Source organism: Ictalurus furcatus, chromosome 1 (assembly GCF_023375685.1).
Source record: "Ictalurus furcatus strain D&B chromosome 1, Billie_1.0, whole genome shotgun sequence".
In the NCBI taxonomy this organism is placed as follows: domain Eukaryota; kingdom Metazoa; phylum Chordata; class Actinopteri; order Siluriformes; family Ictaluridae; genus Ictalurus; species Ictalurus furcatus.
The window spans coordinates 7614157-7637146 of NC_071255.1; the positions used below are offsets into that span (position 1 = coordinate 7614157).

Sequence of the window (22990 nt, forward strand, 5' to 3'; positions counted from 1 at the left end):
TATTAGACTGTTATTGTAGCATGTAGCAAAGTTTAAAGGTGCTATATATTTATATTTTTTAGAGATTTCTATATTAATCACTGGTGTCTGTGAAACCTATCTGACTTATAGAAGTAGAGAAAGGGGCTCTACGACAATAATATATATTATAATTTTATTTATTTATTTATTTATTTAAAGTGTGTTTTCACTGAGACCACCAAGCATTTACAAATATGTACAAAGCAGACCACCACAGTTCTTTAATATTTATTAGTTGACTTGGAGTAAGTAAGGCTGGAGAATGATGCAGAATGTAGAAAATATTCCATGGTGTGGGCAAGAAGTAGTTCCAACATTAGTTCCTTCATGTTTTATTAGTCAGTGGTGTCCAGCAACATTTTTTATGCAGCAGTCTGATGGGGGAATGGCATTAAGGGAGGAGATGCCAGCAGACAGAACAAACTAATCAGGAGAGCTAGACAGGTCATTTGGACCGTAAGATTATGCTGGGTAAGCTGCTGCTTATCCTGGTCAATGTTTTACACCCCTTCCATGAGTGGCTCCAGCCTCCAGACTGATCAGCCACTCTACTGCAAAGAGGACAGGAGTCCTTCATACCTGCTACCATCAGCCTCTATAACTAATCCACCAGGTGTTGTCTATGATTTTAGGCACACGTGCACCTCCCTACAATTTACACAAGCACAACCACACCAACACGCCTTTATACTTTACACATTATCTGCCTATCTCAAATTGTCTACACTTATCTTTACTGTTCTGTTTTTATTGTATTTATTACCTTGCTGTCACTTTATTACCTGGAAATGTCATTTCATTTGACACTTTCTGCAGCTACCTTATTTACTGACTTACACATAAGTGTATCTTATAAGTATTTGGTGTCTTTAATGTCATGTTATGTCTGCAACTGTCTGCTGTTGTGACAAAACTATTTCCCTCAGGGATCAATATCAGTCTATCTATCTATCTAAAGTTCAAAAGGTCAAAATGTCCCCATATAATGAAGTACTCTTCAGAATGATATTATGTGCTTGGGAGCCTGTGTCTTGCTTGCTCTGTATGCTGATCAGTTTTGTCAACTTAGCAACATTTTAGACTTCTTTAGTGACTTTATTTCAAAAAGTGCCTAGTGACAACTCTAGTAACTTTTTCCCCTTAGATGTTAGCAAGTGTCCTGCACTTGATACAGCTCTCCAACTGCCGATTTTAGAAGTTGAGAGACCAGGTTTTCTCACCTCGCATGTGTGAGTCGATGTTCCAAAAAACCATTCACTGATTACTATGGTTCCCAACGACCAATCACTGTTCAGGATTGTTTATCCACTCACGTCTTTGTTCTTCTTTTTAACCGTTTCCTTCATGTCATTATTTTGTAACCATTTCCTTCATGCGGTTCATGTCCACTATTTGACTACTACTGCTTCTTTTTTTCTGCAGTCTTGTTAGAAATTGTAGTAAATAGTTAGTTTGTGGTGCCATGACCAAAGATGACTTCTTTTTGTAAGAAACAAGTTTCAGTAAAGCTTTTCATTCTTTTCCGTTCTGTTCTAATTGACAGAAATCTTTCTTTATGTTTTGATATGCAAATTATCGTGATGATTCAATAAATAAGCCAATTAGTCTAACATCATCTAGTGACCTCTAGTGAATTTTTGAGCACGAATTAGCTACTTTCTGCTGAAAACAGTTCACAACACTGAGGTTGATTGCCAGCATGAGTAAACAGTGTTCAAATCTCCTTGTGACACAGATAAAGTCTATGCTTTAAAAAGACATATGAAATATAACTTGATTTAATTTATTTAGACAGGTCTTGTTTTTGGCTAGAGTTTTGTTTCTGTAACCTAATACTGTAGTATTTTTATGTATTTATGTATTATATGTATCCATTCATTCTTTCATTCATTCATTCATTCATTCATCTTCAGTAACCACTTTATCCTGTTCAGGCTCATGGTGGATCTCAGGAACATTAAGTGTAAGGTGGGATTCCACCCTGAATGAACAACAGTCCATCAAAGGGCACCATACACACACATTTACACACTCATTCAGATGTAGGGGTAATGTAGAGTAGCCAATCCACCTCCCAGCATGTTTTTGGGAGGGAAGGAAAGAAACCGGTGAACCCGACGGAAACCCACGTGGACACGGGGAGAACATCCGAAACTCCACACACACAGTAACCCAAACACAGAATATTATATACATCTAGCGCTCAATGTGCCGGCAACAGTCTACAAAACAGTTATTTGGGGGAACTGGACAGATATAAAAACCTATATTTAACTATGCTGGTAGCATTAGTATAGCATATATTAGCATATCGCAGGGGAAAATATGAGGCTGATGTTATTATTTGGATGTGTAGGAATTGGTATCATGCTGATATCAGCTGATATTCAGACATGGTTATCGTCTCTCTTAATTTAAGGAAATGATTATTATATCCCACTGGTTTACTGTTTTTCATCGGATAGTAATTTTTTTTCTATAGTTGAATGGGGGAAATGTTCTGGCTTTGTTTTAGTTTTGTGCAAGTTTTTAAACATTCTTAATGAAAAGTTTATTTGCCTGAATCTGTTCTTTAATGAACATATTTCCATTTGCCTTTGTCTATACACAGTAGAAGAATCTTTGCTCATTGATACACTTGCTGCTTTTTTTTCTCTCTTCACAAGCTCTTCATCATAGACCACAACCAGGTGGACTGGCGTATTGCCATGACCACCAACCGTGTGCTTTGCATTTCTCTGGAGCTATTGGTCTGCGCCCTGCACCCAGTGGGCATCTACTTTGGCCCCTTGACTTCAGTGACAAACTCTTCTTCCTCCTCCACTCTCCCCCAAGTTTCGATGCCGCTGTGCCTCTGCAGTAGTCCCATGGAGACATGGCTTGAGTTGGAGCTACTGCTATCAGCACTGATGTTCTTGCGCCTGTACCTTGTGCATCGGGCAATTCTGCTTCACAGCAAAGTGCTGCTGAGTGCCTCTTACAGGAGCATTGGATCACTCAACAACATCAACTTCACTTTCCGCTTCGTTCTCAAGGTACTCATGAACAAGTACCCAGCACGCACGCTCCTGATTTTTATCCTGCTCTTCTGGTTTACCTCTGCCTGGATGCTACGGCTGTGTGAAAGGTAGAAAGAACACACACACACACACACACACACACACACTTATATGCTCATACTCACACACATATTGTATATGTATATGCTCACAAGCAGGCCAAACTGCTAGGCACAAATTCATCCTCCCATCACTGTTGATGGTCAATTTGAAGTCCTGATTTGGAAAAGAGTATTTAGTAGTACTTTTGTTATAAAAATAGGTTCCTTTCAGGGCCGCAGACAAATATTCCTTTATTTCCTGCCAACTCAGCATAGATTGTGAAATGGAGCATCGGTTTGTTCAGGGGAATGAATGAATCTTGTTTTGTAGTGAGGCCCACAAAAAGGCAAAGTAATTTTCAGTATGTATGTATGTACAGTGCACGGTTTAAGCCCATTTTAACATGTTTTTTAAATTTGTTTTATATTTAAAATCAATTAAATTTGACTGTTATTATTAGTTGATCAATAAATGCAGTTTTGTGATCTTAAGAAATCTACTCTTTTGAAAGGTTGGTGTCTATAGGAAATTGTCAGAACATTGCATCAGTCTGCAAGTTAAATGTAATGCATGCACATACACACACACACACACACACAACACACACACACACACACACACACGTATATGTATATATACACGTGTGTGTGTGTGTGTGTGTGTTGTGTGTAATATTCAATGTTAAAGTTATATGTGGTTGCCCCACTCCCAACACACACACACACACCTTTTTAAGGGACAAAAAGTAATTGGACTTACTAACATCATTTCATTACTTGGTTGCAAATGCTTTGCAGTCAATGATTACCTGAAGTCTGGATCCCATCATTCTGTTACAAGTTGATCTTTGTCTCATTTGTCTATCTTGTGGTAAACCCTTTGTATTTACTGTGGTGAAGGCTTCTCTTGATTGTTGATTTTGACACAGATACGCCTACCTCCTGGGGGATTTTCTTGATCTGGCCAACTGTTGTGAAGGGGTTTTTCTTCAACAGGGAACAATCATCCCCCACAGACGTTTTCCATGGTCATTTGGGCCTTTTGATGTTCCTAATCTCATAAATGCATTCTTTCTTTTTGAGAGTGTACCACATAGTTGATTTGGCCACACCTAAGGCCTGTTGCACAAAGCGAGGTGAACAAACTTAGAGTTGCAGAGTAAGTTTTGAGTTGACAAAACCAAACAAATCCAGCTGGGGTTAATTAAGGTTAACAGGTTTCATGATTATCAACTTTCTCAGTAGGTTTACTTTTACAATTTTTAACCTTGAATTAAGGTTTACACAGCATGCACGTGCACATAAATGTCAGACATTTGAAGCAAGCAGCCAATAGTGTTCAAGATGGAACAAAGCATACTTTGTGCATACTTCCGGTTGAAATTATTATGTGGAAATATGAGGAATTTAAACCTACACTTAACATAAAAAACAATAGTGTTGTGGCTGCCGAAGGAAAACTGCTGATTGTGTAAAAGCATAAGTTTACTATAGGCTCACAATGACAATAAATGGATTGAAATTTTATAACCCCAATATGTTTCATGTAATTTAATTTAATATAAATGTCAATTTTTAACTAGATAGGTAAAGTTCATCATGACAAACTGTGATGTTGACCTGACAAAGCCAGTCTGAAAGTTTAAAATAGTTATCAGTTTGAAATCTGAAGGTAATGTACAGTTTTAAGAAAGAAAGAGAGACAGATAGATAGGGTGTCAATATTAGTTGAGTTAGATGGATAGCTAGTTCGCCAATACTTTTACACTTCGCGGGATAGATGGGGTACCAATACTTTAGAGTTGAAGATATATATATATATAGAGAGAGAGAGAGAGATGAAGTGACAGTCAGCACGCAGGTGTGTGAGTTTTGACAGTTGGAGTTTGAAATCTTGAACATTCCGAGCCAGGCTCTGAACATTATCTCAATGTAAGCGAATGGGAGTTTTTGGAATATTTGATCATTGACTGGGGGAAAACTGTGAGTCCGATCAGTTAGAAAAAATACCGCATGGCCAGCCTGAACAGCCTGAAGAACTGTCTTGAGTTTGGTTTAAGTAACTCGAAAACTCAAGAAGTTATAACAGTCAAAAAATTTTAATGCAAGTCAATGGGAATTTTGGCCACTTTGAGCTTCCGTAATGGGAATTCGGTAATTAATCACTTAGAAAACTCATAACAACTCGAGTCAGAACAGGCTGAAGTTTGGTGCCGGTAGCTTGAAAGCTCTGGGAAGAGTAGCAGTTGAAAATTTTGGGTCTCTGAAGAAGAAAAAGAAGAAGAAGAAGAAGGTTATAAAGCAGGACAGTATATTGGCTTTGTCAAGCCAACATAATTAAATATGAATAAAATACAGGTCAACTTGTGAAAATATATTAGGACAGGAATATTGTCACCACATGCAACTATATACCACTCGCAAAGAACCGTAAAGCAATACATACAGTTTGTGGTACAGTAAGAGCGTGGCTTTGGCATGTTAGATTTTTAACGTGCAGTTAAAGAAGCAACGGTAGATAAACTATACCATCTGCCAAATTTATAGTGCCTTTCATACAGATGGTCATTGGGAAAAGCCAGGGGATTGTGTCTGTCCCTAAAAGTTATTTCCCTATCTCACTTTTCTTGCAGCTGGTTGGTACAATTTAGATTTGAGTTCTGTTACCCACAGTAAAACCTGCTCTGGAGCAGGTTAGCTGTGTAGTGTAAGTTACCATGGTGATGAAAACCAATCCACCTTGTTGAGACCGCAAAACCAGACTTTGCTCAAACTAAATGCAAACTTACCTGGGTAGCCACCGAAACCAGCTTTGTGCAACAGGCCTCTGATGTTTTTGCTATATTTCGTGATGGGTTTGTTTGGTTTTTCAGCCTAATGATGGTCTGCTTCACTGGCAGTAATAGCACTTTGGACTTCAAATTTAAATGCAAATGCCACACTTGAATCAATTCTAGACCTTTTATTTACTTACTTCTAAATGAAATAATGACAGGATAACAAACATTGAACAGTTGAGCAGCCAATTGTCCAATTACTTTTGGTCCCTTGAAAAAAGGGGGAAACACATAGAAAGTGCTGTAATTCCTACACCGCTCACCTGATTTGGATGTAAATACCATAAAATTAAAGCGCTCAGCTCATATCCATTGTTTAATTTCAATTACAATATGCTGTAGTAGACTGCTAAAATAACAATAACTTAGTCAATGTGCAAATATTAATGGACCTGACTGTATATATACAGTGGATATAAAAAGTCTATACACGTCTGTTAAAACTGATGGTTTTTCTGATGTAAAAAATGAAACCAAGATAAAATCATGTCAGACATTTTCCCACCTTTAACGTGAAATAGAAACCAACTAAATTCAGGTGAAAAAACAAATGGAAACATTTTAGAAAAGAAAAAGAAAAAAGTAACTCCTGAACTTATACTTTGTTAAGGTACCTTTTGTTTGTAATACAGCAGTTTTGGGGTAAGAGTCTACCAACTTAGAACATCTTTATTTGGCAATTTTATTCCATTCTTCCTTATAAAAATGCTCCAGATATATCAAATTGAAAGGGGATATCCTGGCCACAGCCCTTTTCAAGTCATTCAACAGGTTCTCAATAATCTGGGCTTTGACTTGGCCATTCCAAAATATCGATCCTCTTCTGAAGTCACTCCTCTGTTAACTTGGATTTGTGCTTTGGGTCGTTATTGTGCTGGAAGGTGCAATATTTACTGTTTAACAGAGGCCTGCACGTTTTGTGCCAAAATAGATAGGTATTTAGAGCTATTTATGATTGCCTATATCTTGACTAGAGCCTCTGTCCCAGTTGAAGAGTAGCAGCCCCATGATGCTGCCACAACCATGCTTTACCAAACAAAGATCTGACATGCTTTTTTTGTTTCAATTCAGTTCTACGCACAGAAGTGTGTAGAGTTTTCATATCCACTGTAGCTACTCATGTTATCTAGATCAATATATTAAGTTTGCTCATTTTGGCTGGTGTCTCCTTATGTAGGCAGGCCCAGGTGCAGACGGGTGATGTGGGTACAGCGCTCTGGCTCATCGCTATCACCTTCCTTACAGTAGGTTACGGAGACGTGTCTCCCATAACCACCTGTGGCAAAGTGGTCTGCCTCTTCGCAGGCGTCATGGTAAATTGAATATTGCCCAGCATTTTTTGCACTGCTCAGTTGTTGATGTATGCTGAAATGCTTTAAAATATTGGTTCTTTAGGGAAGCATATAAGCAGAATTCAATACTCGGTCTTATGTTAAGAATATTGTTATGTTAAGACTTAGTTTCCCCAAGACTGAACTGTTTCTAGATGAATTTACACTATTGATTTTTATTCTGGGATGGTGTTAAGCAATGAATTTATAGCACCATGGTGTGACACAATGTAGTAGCCTTTTAGCTCCAGCTCCAGTTATATCCAGAGGGTTACTGTCTGTGTGGAGTTTCCATGTTCTCCCTGTATCTGTGTGAGTTTCGTCCAGGCTCTCCAGTCTCCTCCTAAAACAGGCAACAGGTTACTCTAAAATTGCCACTAGGAGTGAATGAATGAATGTGTGTTTGTGTGTGTGTGTGTGTGTGTGTGTGTGTGTGTGTGTGTTTGTGTGTGTGTGCATGGTGCCCTGCAATGGTCTGGCATCCTATTCAGTATGTATTCCCGTATCACTTCGGGCATTCCTGGGATAGGCTCTGGTTCCATTGGGACCCTGACCAAGATTATACCAAAAAGTGTAGATTAAACATAAATAGATTTCATCTCCTGGAACAGAGTGCTATCTGCCATCTTTTGCATGTGATTGACAGGGAAGAGAGAGGATGCAAACTGACAAGCTCCAGGCAATAGGAAGCCAACAGTGAATGATGTGTTGCCCTTTTTAACTGTTTACAGTTACATTTAATGTTATGGAACATCCATGTGACACATTAGTTCCTATTATATACAAATAGTCATTTCCTCATCAGCCTTTCTTGTGTTCTCTCTCTTGAAGTTAATGTTGCAACAACAAAAAAAAACCCGCTTTTCATGGGACTGAGATATCAGAAAAGCACAAACTGTCATAAAGAATTTACCATGTTGGAAAGTTTCCTGTCTGTTACAAAGTGATAACACCTGAGATCCTTTCCAAAAAATGTTACATAAACTTCACCACATCAACAATTATACTTTTCTCATTGTTAAGCAACAACCTTTTTTTTAATCCATTTATAATTAGTCTTAGATTGTGTGGCGTGCCTGCCATACAAGCCCCTACATATGAGATGTTACTATAGGAATGGTAGCATATGCGAACAAGCATGTTTATATTAACTTGTTACATCAGGAACTACTGTCAGAGTCGTTCTGTTGTAGCAAATTAATACACACCTTCTGATTCAAGAATTCAACTGTGCTACTTTGGTATAATCCAAAGTATTCAACACTCACAATATTATCACTATCTTTATTCGGCATTCAAGAGGCAGCTGTAAGGTACATATTTCCAAGGCAACATAAGAATCGATTTCTTCTAAACTTATTTTGGATAATTGTGAAGATTTATTCCGTACATCGCATGAGAATTACAAGCAAGTTTGACTGAGAAATAAATTTATATTGGATTCCCTCTAACTGTGTTCTCTATTTTATTTAGAGTTCAGATTGAAAGTTTGTGTTTTTAGATGGCCAGATGTTGTTCCCATGGTTACATTGCCATGTATACATTGCCTTTGTTATATACTTGCTCAATGACTATAGAACAGGTACAGGTGAACACGTACTCATTTCTTGTCATTTTTGTAAGTTCAGTTATCACAATTATAGATCACAGGTATCAATAAAAACAGAAATTAAAATATAAAGATATACTGTACAATTAATGGGAATGGAATGCATTTTGCCTGTGAATTGAAGCGTTTTGGTTACTCCAAAGTTTAACCCATTTTCAATATGTTGTTTCAGCAAAGTTTTTTCAATGCTTAGAAAATTTGTTTCAGCAATTTTGACTTTGAAACGTTGAAATCCAGTTTAGAATCCAGTTTAGCTCAAACATCAGTGTGATAAACAGAACCTTTTAAAACACTAGATCGCATGTTGGTGGCTGTTTGTTTTCAAAATCAGTGAATGTAGAAACCTTTAGAACCAGAAGAGCGGCAGGAAGTCTAAAAGCGGTACATACACATATGACAGTTTGTGTGATAGATACAGAGGTGAGGTAGAAATCAAATATGTGCGTATTTTCATGTGTGTATGACCACCAATCTTCTGACCTCATTTCTGATCAGAGCTGATATGCAGATGGCATCACACGACAAGAGAGTGAGGCTTGAGCCAGGCCTAGACACCTCCCTGTGGAGGAGCCAAGTGGAAAGTAATCTTTCACTCCTCTAACTCTACCTCAGACTGTGTTTTTATAAGTACCTTTTTTAGGAAAACATTCCATCATTGCCATTTTTAGGTGGTTTATAGCATTTGGCAGCAGTGAATCTGGATGCTGTGCCAACCTGTATCCAAGTCTTGGAATATCTAAAGGTTAAAAAGAAAAAGTTTCCTAATCCATTCGGAACAATACAGTGGACTAGTTACAGATGTGTGGGATTGACCACTTACTCATAATAAAAATTTTTTAAAAAAATGTATTTCCTGTTGGTCATATTTTATATTAGCAGTGTTAAGTTCACCTTAGACCAACTCCAATCCTAATGTTCAAAATGTTGTGAGTGATACTTTATGGGGCCACATCATAGCACAGCTGATGAGGGTCTTCTTTGTATACTGCACTGAACATCTATAAAAAAATCTAAATTATCTAATAAATCTATAATTACTTCTGAAGTACACTGCAGTTCCTGAATTCTTATATATACAATACCTTTCACAATTATTGGCACCCTTCTTGAAAATTTTCTTCTAAGAGACTGCCCCTCTAAGATACTCTTTTTATACCCAATCATGTTACTGACCTGTTGGCAATTAACCTAATTAGTTGCAAAATGTTCCTCCAGCTGTATCTTTTTAGTAACACTTTTTCAGCCTTTTGTTGCCCCCGTCCCAACTTTTTTGAGACGTGTTGCAACCATAAAATTGAAAATTACTTTATTACTTTCCTTCTATTGTGAATAACATATGGGTTTATAGGATTTGCAAATCATTGCATTCTGTTTTTATTTAAACTTGTTTACATTTTACACAGCGTCCCTGTTACATATCGGGACTGGAGGCGGATGCAGGTGCAGGTCAAAGTCTTTATTAGCAGTAGACAAACAAACACAGGAAACGCAGTCTTCACAGGAAAACAAGAAACTGGTATCGTGGCTTGAAACTAGAGCAGGGCATGAAACCAGACCGCTTAACATGCTAACGCATTCACTATCGTACTCAAACATAAACGGGAAACGCATCAGACGTTTGGTACAAACTATACCCACTATAATACTGCACGAAGTGCGCAGTCACACGGGGGGTTTAAATAGCAAACCTAATCAAACCAAAACATGGACACCTGGGCTAATCAGAGACATGATCAAACTTAATTCAATGTCCAAGCGGGAAGCGAACGAAAACAAAAGTCACGTGACCAGTCAGAAGCCGTGCCACAGTGCCCCCTGCTGGCCATGGCATAACAGAACCCCCCTCCAAAGGATGCTCCTCCCGGAGCACCAAGAACCCCCCTCCAACGGGGGTCCCGGGCCCCTGTGCGAGCTGTCTCTCGCTGCCACGGAAAGCGAGGCAGCCTCCGTCGGGCAGCAGAGGGGCAGAGCAGCACCCCCACCGGGGTTGAAAGTCGGAGCACCGCCCCCGGCGGCTCTGGAACGCAGGGCGCCGGCTCTGGAACGCAGGGCGCCGCCCCGGGCGGCTCTGGAACAGAAAAGCTGGGCGCCGCCCCGACGGCTCTGGAATGCAGGGCGCCGGCTCTGGAACGCAGGGCACCGGCTCTGGAATGCAGGGCACCGCCCCCGGCGGCTCTGGAACTGAAACACTGGGCGCCGCCCCCGACGACACTGGAATGCTGGGCGGCATCCCCAGCGGGACTGGAGGGCTGGGCGGCGTCCCCAGCGGGACTGGAGGGCTGGGTGGCCTCCTCGGCCGGGCAGGGCTGCAGGCCAGCTTCCTCAGCTGTGCAGGGCCGCGGGACGACCTCCTCGGCTGGGCTGGACAGCAAGACAGCTTCCTCGGCTGTGCAGGGCAGCGGGACGGCCTCCTCTGTTGGGCTGGACAGCAGGACGGCCTCCTCGGCCGGGCAGGGCAGCGGGACGGCCTCCTCAGCCGCCTTAAGCTGTCGCTCTGAGGTCGCCATGTTGACCTCAGGTGGGAGCTCCACAGCTGAGACCTCCCCGTAGGCCTCAGGCTGGAGCTCTGCTGTCCTCGTTGCCCCCCCCAAAAAATTTCTGGGCCAGCCTTCACCTCTGGACTGCGCAGCATGGTGCACCTTCCCTGCAGCGGGAAGCCCCAGATGCTCAGGTCACTTTGCTGGCTGCGTGGCGCTGTACAGTTCCCCTGCCGTGGGAAGCCCCAGATGCTCAGATCATTTTGCTGGCTGCGTTGCACGGCGTCGCTCTTTGGCGGCGGGGACGGGGTAAATGGCGCGAGGGACGACGCAGCGCGCAGCTCGGCTTTGCACTGAGCAATTTCTTCTTCAAGCTGTTTGCCCATCTCCAGGGACGAACGGTAAAGCACCCAAATCCTGGCCTCTTCAGCGGCGCTCATGGCTACCTGCTGCTTCCGCATTTTAGGCGGAGTATTCTGTTACGTATCGGGACTGGAGGCGGATGCAGGTGCAGGTGCAGGTCAAAGTCTTTATTAGCACTAGACAAACAAACACAGGAAACGCGGTCTTCACAGGAAAACAAGAAACTGGTATCGTGGCTTGAAACTAGAGCAGGGCATGAAACCAGACCGCTTACCATGCTAACGCATTCACTATCGTACTCAACCATAAACGGGAACCACATCAGACGTTTGGTACAAACTATACCCACTATAATACTGCGCGAAGTGCGCAGTCACACGGGGGGGTTAAATAGCAAACCTAATCGAACCAAAACATGGACACCTGGGCTAATCAGAGACATGATCAAACTTAATTCAATGTCCAAGCGGGAAGCGAACGAAAACAAAAGTCATGTGACCAGTCAGAAGCCGTGCCGCAGTGCCCTCTGCTGGCCGTGGCGTAACAGTCCCAACTTTTTTGGAATCAGGGTTGTAGAAAAATGGGCCACTCCTACATTGCCTGGCCAAAAAAAAAAAAGAGACACACACTAAACTTTTGTTGCACGCATTCATTGTGGCATTGTTTCGACAACCTTGTGCAACGTGACATTTATTTCCATCAGGGTAAGAAGAGAAGCACATTAAGCGATGTACCATCATGCATAGTGCCTACTGTACAAGCCTCTGAAGGCAGTGTTATGATCTAGGGTTGCTACAATTGGTCAGGTCTAGACTCAGCAATATTATGCGGCAATAAAAGGAAGTCATCTGAGTAGCTGAATGTACTGAATGACCAGGTTACCCCATCAATGGATTTTTTTCTTCCCTGATGGCACAGGCATATTCCAGGATGACAATGCCAATATTCATTGGGCTCAAATTGTGAAAGAATGGTTCAGGGAGCATAAGGAATCACACACGCATTGGCCACCACAGACTCCTGATCTTAACCCAACTGAAAGTCTTTGGGATGTGCTGGAGAAGCCTTTACAGAGCGGTTCCACTGTCCCTACCTCAATACAAGAGCTCAGCCAGAAATGAATGCAACTCTGCAACACGTGCTGTAATCAGAGCTAAAGGTGATGCAATAAAATTTTATAGTGTGTGATTTTTTTGTGGTCAGGCAGTGTAGTTCTAATGATGCATGGTGAAATTGTATCACAGCATTTTAACAGAGGCTCTGAGGAAAGGCTACTTTTTGCAAACAGCTTGTTGTTATGAGTGGTGTTTAACTAAATTGTGCAATTCAAAACTTTTCCTCTCCTTCACCATCCTCCTCACTGTATTTTTTATTTATTTTTATCCTCACTAGTATTTAAAAAAGTAGCTGTCATGAGAATGATTTCTAGATTAATATATACTTGCTCCTATTGCCTGTTACACAATCTGTTACATAAGGGTGCAAAAAGTTTTGGATCTATACTAGGATTGTCAAAAGACCAGTAATTATACCAGTACCAATACAGTATAGTACAGTGCCATAGACCAAAACTGTACTATGGCAAAAAGAAATATAAAACACTTTGTTTAGAAATGCTAGTGGCCTTGGATCTATATTGCATGAAGTTGGCAGACCCAGACTGTATGATGGCAACTCTGTGAACAAAGTACCCGGGGGGGGGGGGGTTGGTCTATAAGAAAAGTCAGCTCAAAATCATAAAAATAAGCTACGTTTTGGGATTCTGTTCTGTAAGGTGATGAAACAAAACTGGAACGTTTTGGCACGATGGATCAGCGGTATGTCTGGAGGAAAAAGAATGAAGAAAAACACTCTGTCCACAGTCAAGCATGGTGGTGGCTCGGTGATGCTCTGGGGCTGCTTTGCATTCTCTGGCACTGGAAACCTGCAGTGTGTGGAAGGCAAGATGGATTCATTGAAGTAGCAGAAATCCTAGGAGAAAGAATCATGCCGTCTGTGAGGAAGCTGAAGCTTGGGTGACAGTGGACCTTCCAACAGGACAATGATCTCAAGCATACCTCAAATTCCACCAAGGCTTGGTTGCAGAAGAAGTCCTGGAAGATTCTACAGGGCCATCACAGTAACCTGACTTGAACCCCATAGAAAATCTCTGGTGGGATTTGAAGAAGGTTGTTGCAGCACGCAAACCCAAGAATATTACTGAACTGGAGGCCATTGCTCATGAGGAATGGGCTAAGCTATGCATCTCATTTGCAGCAGGTCATAACAGCAATAGGGTGCTCTACTAAGTACTAAAGATGCTTGCCCTGAAGGGGTTGAATCATTTTGAATCTGGAGAAGTCATTACAAGTTGCATTTTCAGTTGAATTAGGGGAAACCACTCAAAGCATTTATTGTGTTGAACTATTTCAATTTCTTTTCTTTAATTCATTCATTGCAAACAGCTGAAAGTCTGTACATTTTGACAATAAACTTGATTTGCAGTGTGGGTTAAATAATTTTGATTGTAGCTGTAGATGTTTTTGAGAACCTTTTTTTCTGTCAGTTACAGCATAGTTCAACATTGTGAATATGGTTACCAAGCAGCCAGCACAATGCTCATTAAAGCAAAGTTACAGACTTTAACCGAAGCTTCTGATATGTACTGTATTTCAGATCGTGACACTGTTCCCACTACAGTAGTCAAAGTAATGATCAAGAAAATTACTCAAGTAAGAGTAAAAAGGTTGTCTGGTGAAAAACTACTTGAGTACTTACTTTTCAGATTATGTTTTTATATGTCTACAATTGACACAGCAAATCCGAAGATTAGATTTTCAAATGTTTTGTATTTTTTCATTTTTTTATGATAACAATGACAAAATGGCTCATGAACATTATGCATATTTTGGCAGTATGCATACAAACAATATACTTTCTTTAATCATCTGTATAGCTTTCAGAGAGAGGACCAATTTTACTTAGTAATTTGATGATTTTTGGCTGCCAGATAAATAAAGGTACCATATACTTCAGCTATGGTATGTAAAACCAAGTAGACCTACCATATCTGAGGAATGCATTTTTAAACAATTATGTTAACTAACTGAGTGAGCTATGCTGAAGTGTACACCACCTTGATTATAAACAGTAAATAAAGAAAGTTAACATTAGCTTGTTGGCTAACTTAGGTAAATGTTATTGGGGTTATCAGTAGCTTGTTAGATTAGTAAGCCTGCTAGTGTTTCTAGCTAAATAGTTAGCTACCTAGCAAAGATTCCAATTACACATTATCCTGAGCATTAGACAGTAGCAGAGCATAGATATATTTAACACAACATGCAAACTTAAATCTTAAGTTTAATACTCATACAGTAAAACATCAAGAGATCTGGCTAGCATCTAGATCACTCAGCTAGCTAATGGCTTACCTGTATATGTTTATGCAGGTTTGATGCTTGAAAGTTTGTGAACCCTTTAGAATTCGCTACATTTCTGCATAAATATGACCTAAAACATCATCAGATTTTCACACAAGTCCTAAAAGTAGATAAAGAGAACCCAATTAAACAAATGAGACAAAAATTTATACTGTGCTGTATATTATACTATATACTGTGAGTGGCAAATGTATGTGAAACTTCGCTTTCAGTATCTGGTGTGACCCCCTTGTGCAGCAATAACTGCAACAAAACATTTTCAGTTGATCAGTCCTGCACATCGGCTTGGAGGAATTTAAACCCATTCCTCAGTACAGAACAGCTTCAACTCTAGGATGTTGGTGGGTTTCCTCACATGAATTGCTTGCTCCAGGTCCGTCCACAGCATTTCTATTGAATTAACTTAACATTAACTAAACATTAACTTTATTGTTCTTTAACCATTTTTTGGTAGAATGACTTAGAGTCATTGTCTTGCTTCATGACCCATTTTCTCTTGAGATTCAAATAACGGACAGATGTCCTGACATTTTCCTTTAGAATTTGCTGGTATACGTCAGAATCCATTGTATCATCAATGATGGCAAGCCGTCCTGGCCCAGATGCAGCAAAACAGGTCCAAACTATGATACTACCACCACCATGTTTCACAGATGGGATAAGGTTCTTATGTTGGAATGCAGTGTTTCCTCTTCTCCAAACATAACCCTTGGTCTCATCCATCCACAAAACATTTTTCCATTAGCCTTCTGGCTTGTCCACATGATCTTTTGCAAACTGCAGACACCCAGCATTGTTCTTTTTGGAGAGCAGTGACTTTCTCCTTGCAACCCTGCCATGCACACTATTGTTGTTCAATGTTCTCCTGATGGTGGACTTACCATCAGTGACAGTGACATTAGCCAATGTGAGAGAGGTCTTTAATTGCTTAGATGGATTCCATTGTGACCTCGTGGACTATTACACATCTTGCCCTTGGAGTGATCTTTGTTGGTCGACCAATCCTGGGGAGGGTAACAATGGTCTTGACCTCCTCAATTTGTTCACAATCTGTCTGACTGTGGATTGGTGGAGTCCAAACTCTTTAGAGATGGTTTTGTAATCTTTTCCAGCCTGATGAGCATCAACACTTCTTTTTCTGAGGTCCTCAGAAATCTCCTTTGTTCATGCCATGATACACTTCCACAACAATTTGTTGTGAAGATCATAGATCCCTGTTCTTTAAATAAAACAGGGTGCTCACTCACTCCTCATTGTCATCCTGTTGATTGAAAACACCTGACTCTAATTTCACCTTCAAATTAACTGCTAATCCTAGAGGTTCACATACTTTTGCCACTCACAGATATGTAATATTGGATCATTTTCCTCAATAAATAAATGACCAAGTATAATATTTTTGTCTTGATTTTTTAATAGGTTTCTCTTCATCTACTTTTAGGACTTGTGTGAAAATCTGATGATGTTTTAGGTCAAATTTATGCAGATATACACAAAATTCTAAATGGTTCACAAACTTTCAAGCTTACAGTAGTAAGCTGTGAAATGATTTATTTTGACTGGGTCTCGAAACTGAATTATTTAACATTTCACATACTGTCTTTTAATTGGCTTACAGTCTTCTGGGTTTAAATGCGTTAATTCTTTTAAACTCTGCAACAGTGATCTAAAATAAATGTAGCAAAGTTGAATATGCAAGTCAGTGTAAAAGCACTGTGATTTAATTATCCTCAAAATAGTACCATCATAGTGATGTACATGTTGTTTGTTACTTTCCACCCCTGATTAGGACCTCCGACAGGTCAACTGAATGGATTCATTGGGCTTTTTTTACCCTCTCACAGGATTTACTATTCGATAGAATAAAATGATCAGGGACAACAGAAATGTGTCTAAACTGATCCAAAATCATCTAGTGTAAACCCGGTTTAAGACTATGTGTAATCTGATTATCAACTCCTATCAGATGTGTGCTAATGTAGTGTGTGTGTGAACTGGTGAGTCATTATTGAGCCTGAGAGTGGGCGTGGTTTGATTTATGCCAGCTGTTTTAGGGAGGTGTTCACATTACTCATACCCTCTGCACAGAGTGTGAATAGATCCCAGGAAGGATGTGTTTCCTCCTTTGTAACATTCTGTCACACACATATCTGCACACAGGAATCATCTCTTATAATTGTTTAGGGAGACATTTTAAATTGTGATTATAGCTCTGTCAGATATTGCTGAGTCGTGTCCAGTGATAGAACAGTAGAAGCAGGAGATTTAGAGGCTGATTTATTTTTCACTGCTGTGTTCATGTCTCTCATGAATGCTCAATGTTTAATGAGATAATTGCCTGCTTAACCCATTTCACAACACTGTGTGACTTTCTTTTCCTCTCTTTCACTAACGCAAGCCTGTGAGAAGAACAGGTAAAGATAATCTACACTACTAAAACTGAAATGTGCTTGAGTTTATTTCATTTCTGAATTGACGTACCTTATTGCGAATGATTAAATGCAGCAGTGCTTTGCGAATCAAAGGGATAGTGTGAGATAATAACCCACTATATGTTTGTCTGTTTGACAGGGTGTAGCATGCACTGCTATGTTAGTTGCAGTTGTGACAAAGAAGCTGGCACTGAACAAAGGAGAGAAACATGTTCACTTCTTCATGATGGATATCCAGATCTCTAAAGAGGTGAGGAAGGTCTTCCATAATATAACAGTCACAACGCCCACTCTCACCTGTAAACTAGTGTGCACAAACTAGTTCACAATTAAAAAAAAAAAAGTTTAATATCCAAAACAGTCTAACTTTAATTACAAATTAACCAGCACCTTATGACTCAATTGAAGTCCCTGCTAAAAACAAATAGATAAATTATACTTACTAACAGATAACGCATAAATGTCATTCTTTATAGGCATTATAGATACAAATATTATTTATAGGAATAATATTCCCTAGTATTCAGCAGTACCTGTGATTGCCTTCATGAACATGACAGTAATATTAATGATTTATCAAGTGATTCACTTGGGACCAAAATGACCATATGTTCTCAAAAATAGGAGTGAGGTGAGGGATGAAGTGGCACAGATAACACAGCAGGTGTTATTTTCCACACCACACGTGTGTTATGGTTTCTAGACCTTTTTCAGTTATCATTTTTTCCTTATAAAGGGCATTCCAAAGGTCAGCATAGTGTAGGAAAATGCTCAGTGTAGTCAAGAAAAAAAGGGCTGCTGATCTTTTAATGGTCTCCAAAAGGCGTCAAAGCCAGGAAATAATCAGGCCGCTGTCAGGAAAAGGACTTGTGTCAGTCTGAGTGTGCTTTCGAGCGGTGGACAGGAAACTAGATGGACTGGTGTGCGTGTGTGCACGCCAGCGTGTGTTATGACAGAGGACGGGAGAAGGTGGGGTATATGGATGCTGAAAGGATGGGTGCACTGCGTTACACTTCTAGAACAGGATCCATCTGTTTGCTTATCAGAGGGAAGGAGAAGCCTGAAAATAAACACACTTGGCGGAAGATACTGGGAGAGTTTCCATAGATGAAAACAGTCAGATAAAAAAAAGGAGGGAAGTGTGTTTCACCTCAAGCGGACATATGCTGTTGGTGGTCAGGTGTTTCTTGCTTGGAAATTTGCAAGTTACATATGATGCTTTCCCATTTTTGCTGTAGTGTTGTTGCATGCCTTGCCAAGTGTCACATCCTGTCACAGGGTGCATCCTTACGTGTGCAACTGCTGTGTGTGTGTGTGTGTGTGTGTGTGTCCTGTGGACTTTAGCTTTCACTGTCAGTGATTTACACTGACGGATATGAAGGAAGACATCTGGAAGCTCTAATAATATCCAAAACCACAACACAACATTGCCAGTGAGGGTGTGACATCATAATGAGCAGCCTGGGTTAGAACAGTGCTCTCAGCAGGATGGCATGGACAAGAATAGAATCAAAGACCAGAAGAAAAAAAAAATCCAAACCTCAGGAATGTCTGTAACCCATATGTTCATTCTGTTGTGGATCCTGTTCTTAGAGCAAACATGTCTGTGTTCGTTTCCTTTTCATTTCCTTTTGTACTGCTAATATAAAAGTAGTGGGCATGATGACTTTTTTTTTTTAACTGATATCAAAGGGTAACCTGTTAAAGTTTTTTTTTTTGTAACATAGTTTTAGAATATTCAGCTCATTTATTTATTCATTCATCTTCGCCTTTATCCTGGTCAGGTTTGCGATGGATCCAGAGCCATACCTGGTTACACTGGGTGCAATTCAACCAGTCCGTTGCACAACACTATTCACACACACTCATTCACACCCTAGGGGCAGTTTAGCATAGCCAATCTGCTTACATGCTTTGGACAGTGGGAGGAAACCAGAAAACATGGAGGCAACCCACAAAAACATGAGGTAAACATGTGAAACTTCAGGATCAAACCTAGGACCCTGGAGCTCTGAGGTGGCAGTGCCCACTGACACTCAGTTCAGTTCAATTACATTTTATTTGTATAACAATTGGATACACTATAACAAAACAAAAGTTTGTAGACACCTGACCATCACATCCATGTGCTTTTTAATCATCCCATTCCAGATTTAGTCCCTCCTTAGCTGTTATAATAACCTCCATTCACAAGAATTCACAAGCCACAAGAGCATTAGTGAGATCAGGCACTGATGTCGGCTGAGGAAGCCTGGGGTGCAGTCAGTTCATCCCAAAGGTGTTCATTGGGGTTTAGGTCAGGGCTCTGTACAGGCCACTCGAGTTCTTCCACACCAACCTTGGCAAGCCAAGTCTTCATGGAGCTCAATTGCACAGGGGCATTGTGATGCTGGAACATATTTGGGCCCCTTAGTTCCAGTGAAGTGAAACTGTGAAACCATCCTCTTCTGCGTGATATATAATTGAATAGGTATGAATGAGTGTGTGAATGTTTGTGCGCATGGTGACCTGTGATGGGCTGACATTACACCCTATTCCTGCTTCGCACCCAGTGTTCCCAGGATAAGCTCTGGATCCTCCATAACCCTGACCAGGATTAAGCAGTTACTAAAGGTGAGTGAGTGAGTGAGTGTGATATGGTCTACTGTTTGAGAAATTCATTTTGTTTTATGTCAGTGACATTTACTTTTAGCAGGATTAGGCAGTGAACCTTGCGCCAGTATTACAGGACAGTATGTAGAGATGCAAACACTGAGCTTATTTTAAGATTAGTATTGTTAAACCAATGCTATTTTTAATAACAGAGGCTGAAGAATGTAGTATAAATGACTCAGTAATATTTAACACATTGAAGGGCTTTAGGCTTCTCCTGCTGCTTCTTCCTCTTGGAGTTGGAGTTATTCTTTGCCACCCACCCTCGGCCTCGGCTTGCATAAGATAAGATAAGTTAATACTTTATTAATCCCCAGATTGAGAAATTAGGGTGTCACAACAGCAGCAAAAAAAAAAAAAGAAAGAAGAGATAAAAGAGATAGTAAGCATATTGGGAGTCTGGATATGGTTTTCTGACACCATCTTTGTGACAAAGTATGTTGTTTAAAAAAAAGTGCTGTGCAAGACATGCTGGTGGGAAAATTGGTTGAACGTTAAGTAGACTGATCATTCTGTGTACTAAAGATCCGCAATGCTGCTGCAAATGTGCTGAGGGAATGCTGGCTTCTCCACCGCACCATACAGGCCAGGGACAAGCACAGCGAGCACAGACGCCACCAGAGATGCCTGCTGGAGGCTATCCGTATGTAAGTAACCTAACCTCCACCTAATCTACAGTATTACAGCTTTAGCCACAGTGTATTCTGTACGTGCGAGAGTCCAAACCAGCATAAAATCATATGAAAGGATTTATGCCGATTTTCTTTCAAGCACTGGTGAACAAGAGAAGACCACCTTACATCTAGTGTGTTTTACAGGGTGGAGGAGGCAGTGAGTGTAATTGCGTGGAACAGATATTTTGCTCATTCTTATCCTTACTCCTTTATCTTCTGTTTGTTCATTGGGTTGGATCACTTTATCAATATACACATTGGCATGGAGCGCAACGAAACATTCCTCAGTATGACCAAAGTTCAAAAATAGTTTGAAAATGAGATCCTAAGATTTTCACACGCATTAAGTCACTTTTCATAATGCTACTAAACCGGACTCTAAAATGGTGCACTTTTTATGCAGTCTCTCTTTTGGTTGTCTACAATCTGTTGTTTACAATCTGCACTCAGCTTCCTGCTGATAAGGAGATCACTCAGGCTTCAGTCCAATCATGAACAGGAAGTTCAGATGTGTGAATTTGTGAACCGGTGTTTAACACCATTAGCGAAGGCATCTGGCCTTGAAACTTTTCCATACAAGTTTGAGCCAGACAGAATCTGAGCGTGTGCTTTTGCGTAGTTTATGAGGGTGAAGGGATTTTGGCCATCCCGTTTAACAGTCAGTCGGACCACTAAAAATATTCTGGAAAGAACACCAGGACAACAACCCAACACCTTTAAAATAGCTAAAGGTCAGATTTGGTGGCCATTTTCCCTGTTCTTTATTTTGTATTTATAGTACATTTACCCTGCCCAGGGTGTACCCCGCCTTGTGCCCGACGCTCCCTGGGATAGGCTCCAGGTTCCCCATGACCCTGAAAAGGATAAGCGGTATAGAAGATGGATGGATGGATGGATAGTACATTTATTTTTATAATTTTTTTGCTGTTTTTTTTTTTTTTCCTGAAGGCTACTATTTCATGTCGTGGCACACCAAGGCCAGCCATTTCTGCATGCTTCAGCGGTTACCTAGCAGCCTGCCTGCAATATTGGTTTCCATTCTGTTTTCTGAAACGCTGAATTATCATCCAAAGTTAGGCAAGCCTCAAAATACTATACGATATCATAAATGTCAAGAGATATAATCTTTTATTTTAGCTTGTCATACAAATTCAGTGAAAACAATTGAATGAAATAGGATTTATGAGTCAACAAATCATAAAACTAAGAGCAGCCATTTTTGACTCAGCAGTTTGCCTGACAAAAACAGTTATTCATTTATTTTTTATGGTTAGAGTTGTTTCTGTCTGTTGACCTCAGTGATACCTCTTATATTTTCCACATATAGATTTCGTCACCTGCGACTGAAACAGAGAAAACTGAGGGACTACACAAGTGAGATGGTGGACCTCTCCAAGGTTGATATAAATGCTCTAGAATCCTAGAAATTATTTTATTTTTATATTATTTATATGAACTTTAATTTGTTCATTTTATTGATTGAATTATATTTATGACCCTTTCTCCAATAGCGCAATGTGATGGCATTCTCTTTTCTGGAGATGCATCTTGGTGTATACTGTATACAGTTATGTGAAAGAATAAGTACACCCCATGGAAATTGTTGGCTTTTTTGACATATTTGGACGAGCAAATATTTGATCCACTTTGAAACCGTGCCTAGTAATAAAGTTGATACACTCTATCAAATGACACATAAAATTGACATATTTTAAGTAATCTTCACCAATTAAATGAACAAAGAACAGATCAGTCACATGGAAAAAGTAAGTACACCCCTACATTTATCACACCTTCAAATCCATAAAATTAGAATCAGGTGTTCGAGATTGGGTGCCAGTGATTAGAACCTGCTTAGAGAGTGCAGGTGGAACCGGTCTTATTTATACACCTTTCATATCTAGTGTCTGCTGTTCCCTGTTTTATTGAGGTGTGTGGTATCATCATTGCAAGAGCTAAACAGTTCTTGTAAGACCTTCAGAAAAATGGTTGTGGATGCCTATGAGTCTGGCAAGGGATTTAAAAAGATCTTGACATGCTTCTACAATCAGAAAGAAATTGCACAAATTTGACCT

At 40.1% G+C, this 22990-nt stretch overlaps 1 protein-coding gene across 1 annotated transcript in view; it reads left to right on the forward strand.

The window, feature by feature from the left end:
• Positions 1-22990, forward strand: part of kcnn4 (potassium intermediate/small conductance calcium-activated channel, subfamily N, member 4) — a 46441-nt gene that overhangs the window by 17451 nt on the left and 6000 nt on the right. The window contains exons 3-7 of the mRNA XM_053622987.1: positions 2688-3148; positions 7136-7271; positions 17729-17839; positions 20767-20888; positions 22243-22312. Coding sequence (XP_053478962.1) covers positions 2688-3148; positions 7136-7271; positions 17729-17839; positions 20767-20888; positions 22243-22312 — 900 coding nt within the window. The remainder of the gene's footprint in view (positions 1-2687; positions 3149-7135; positions 7272-17728; positions 17840-20766; positions 20889-22242; positions 22313-22990) is intronic.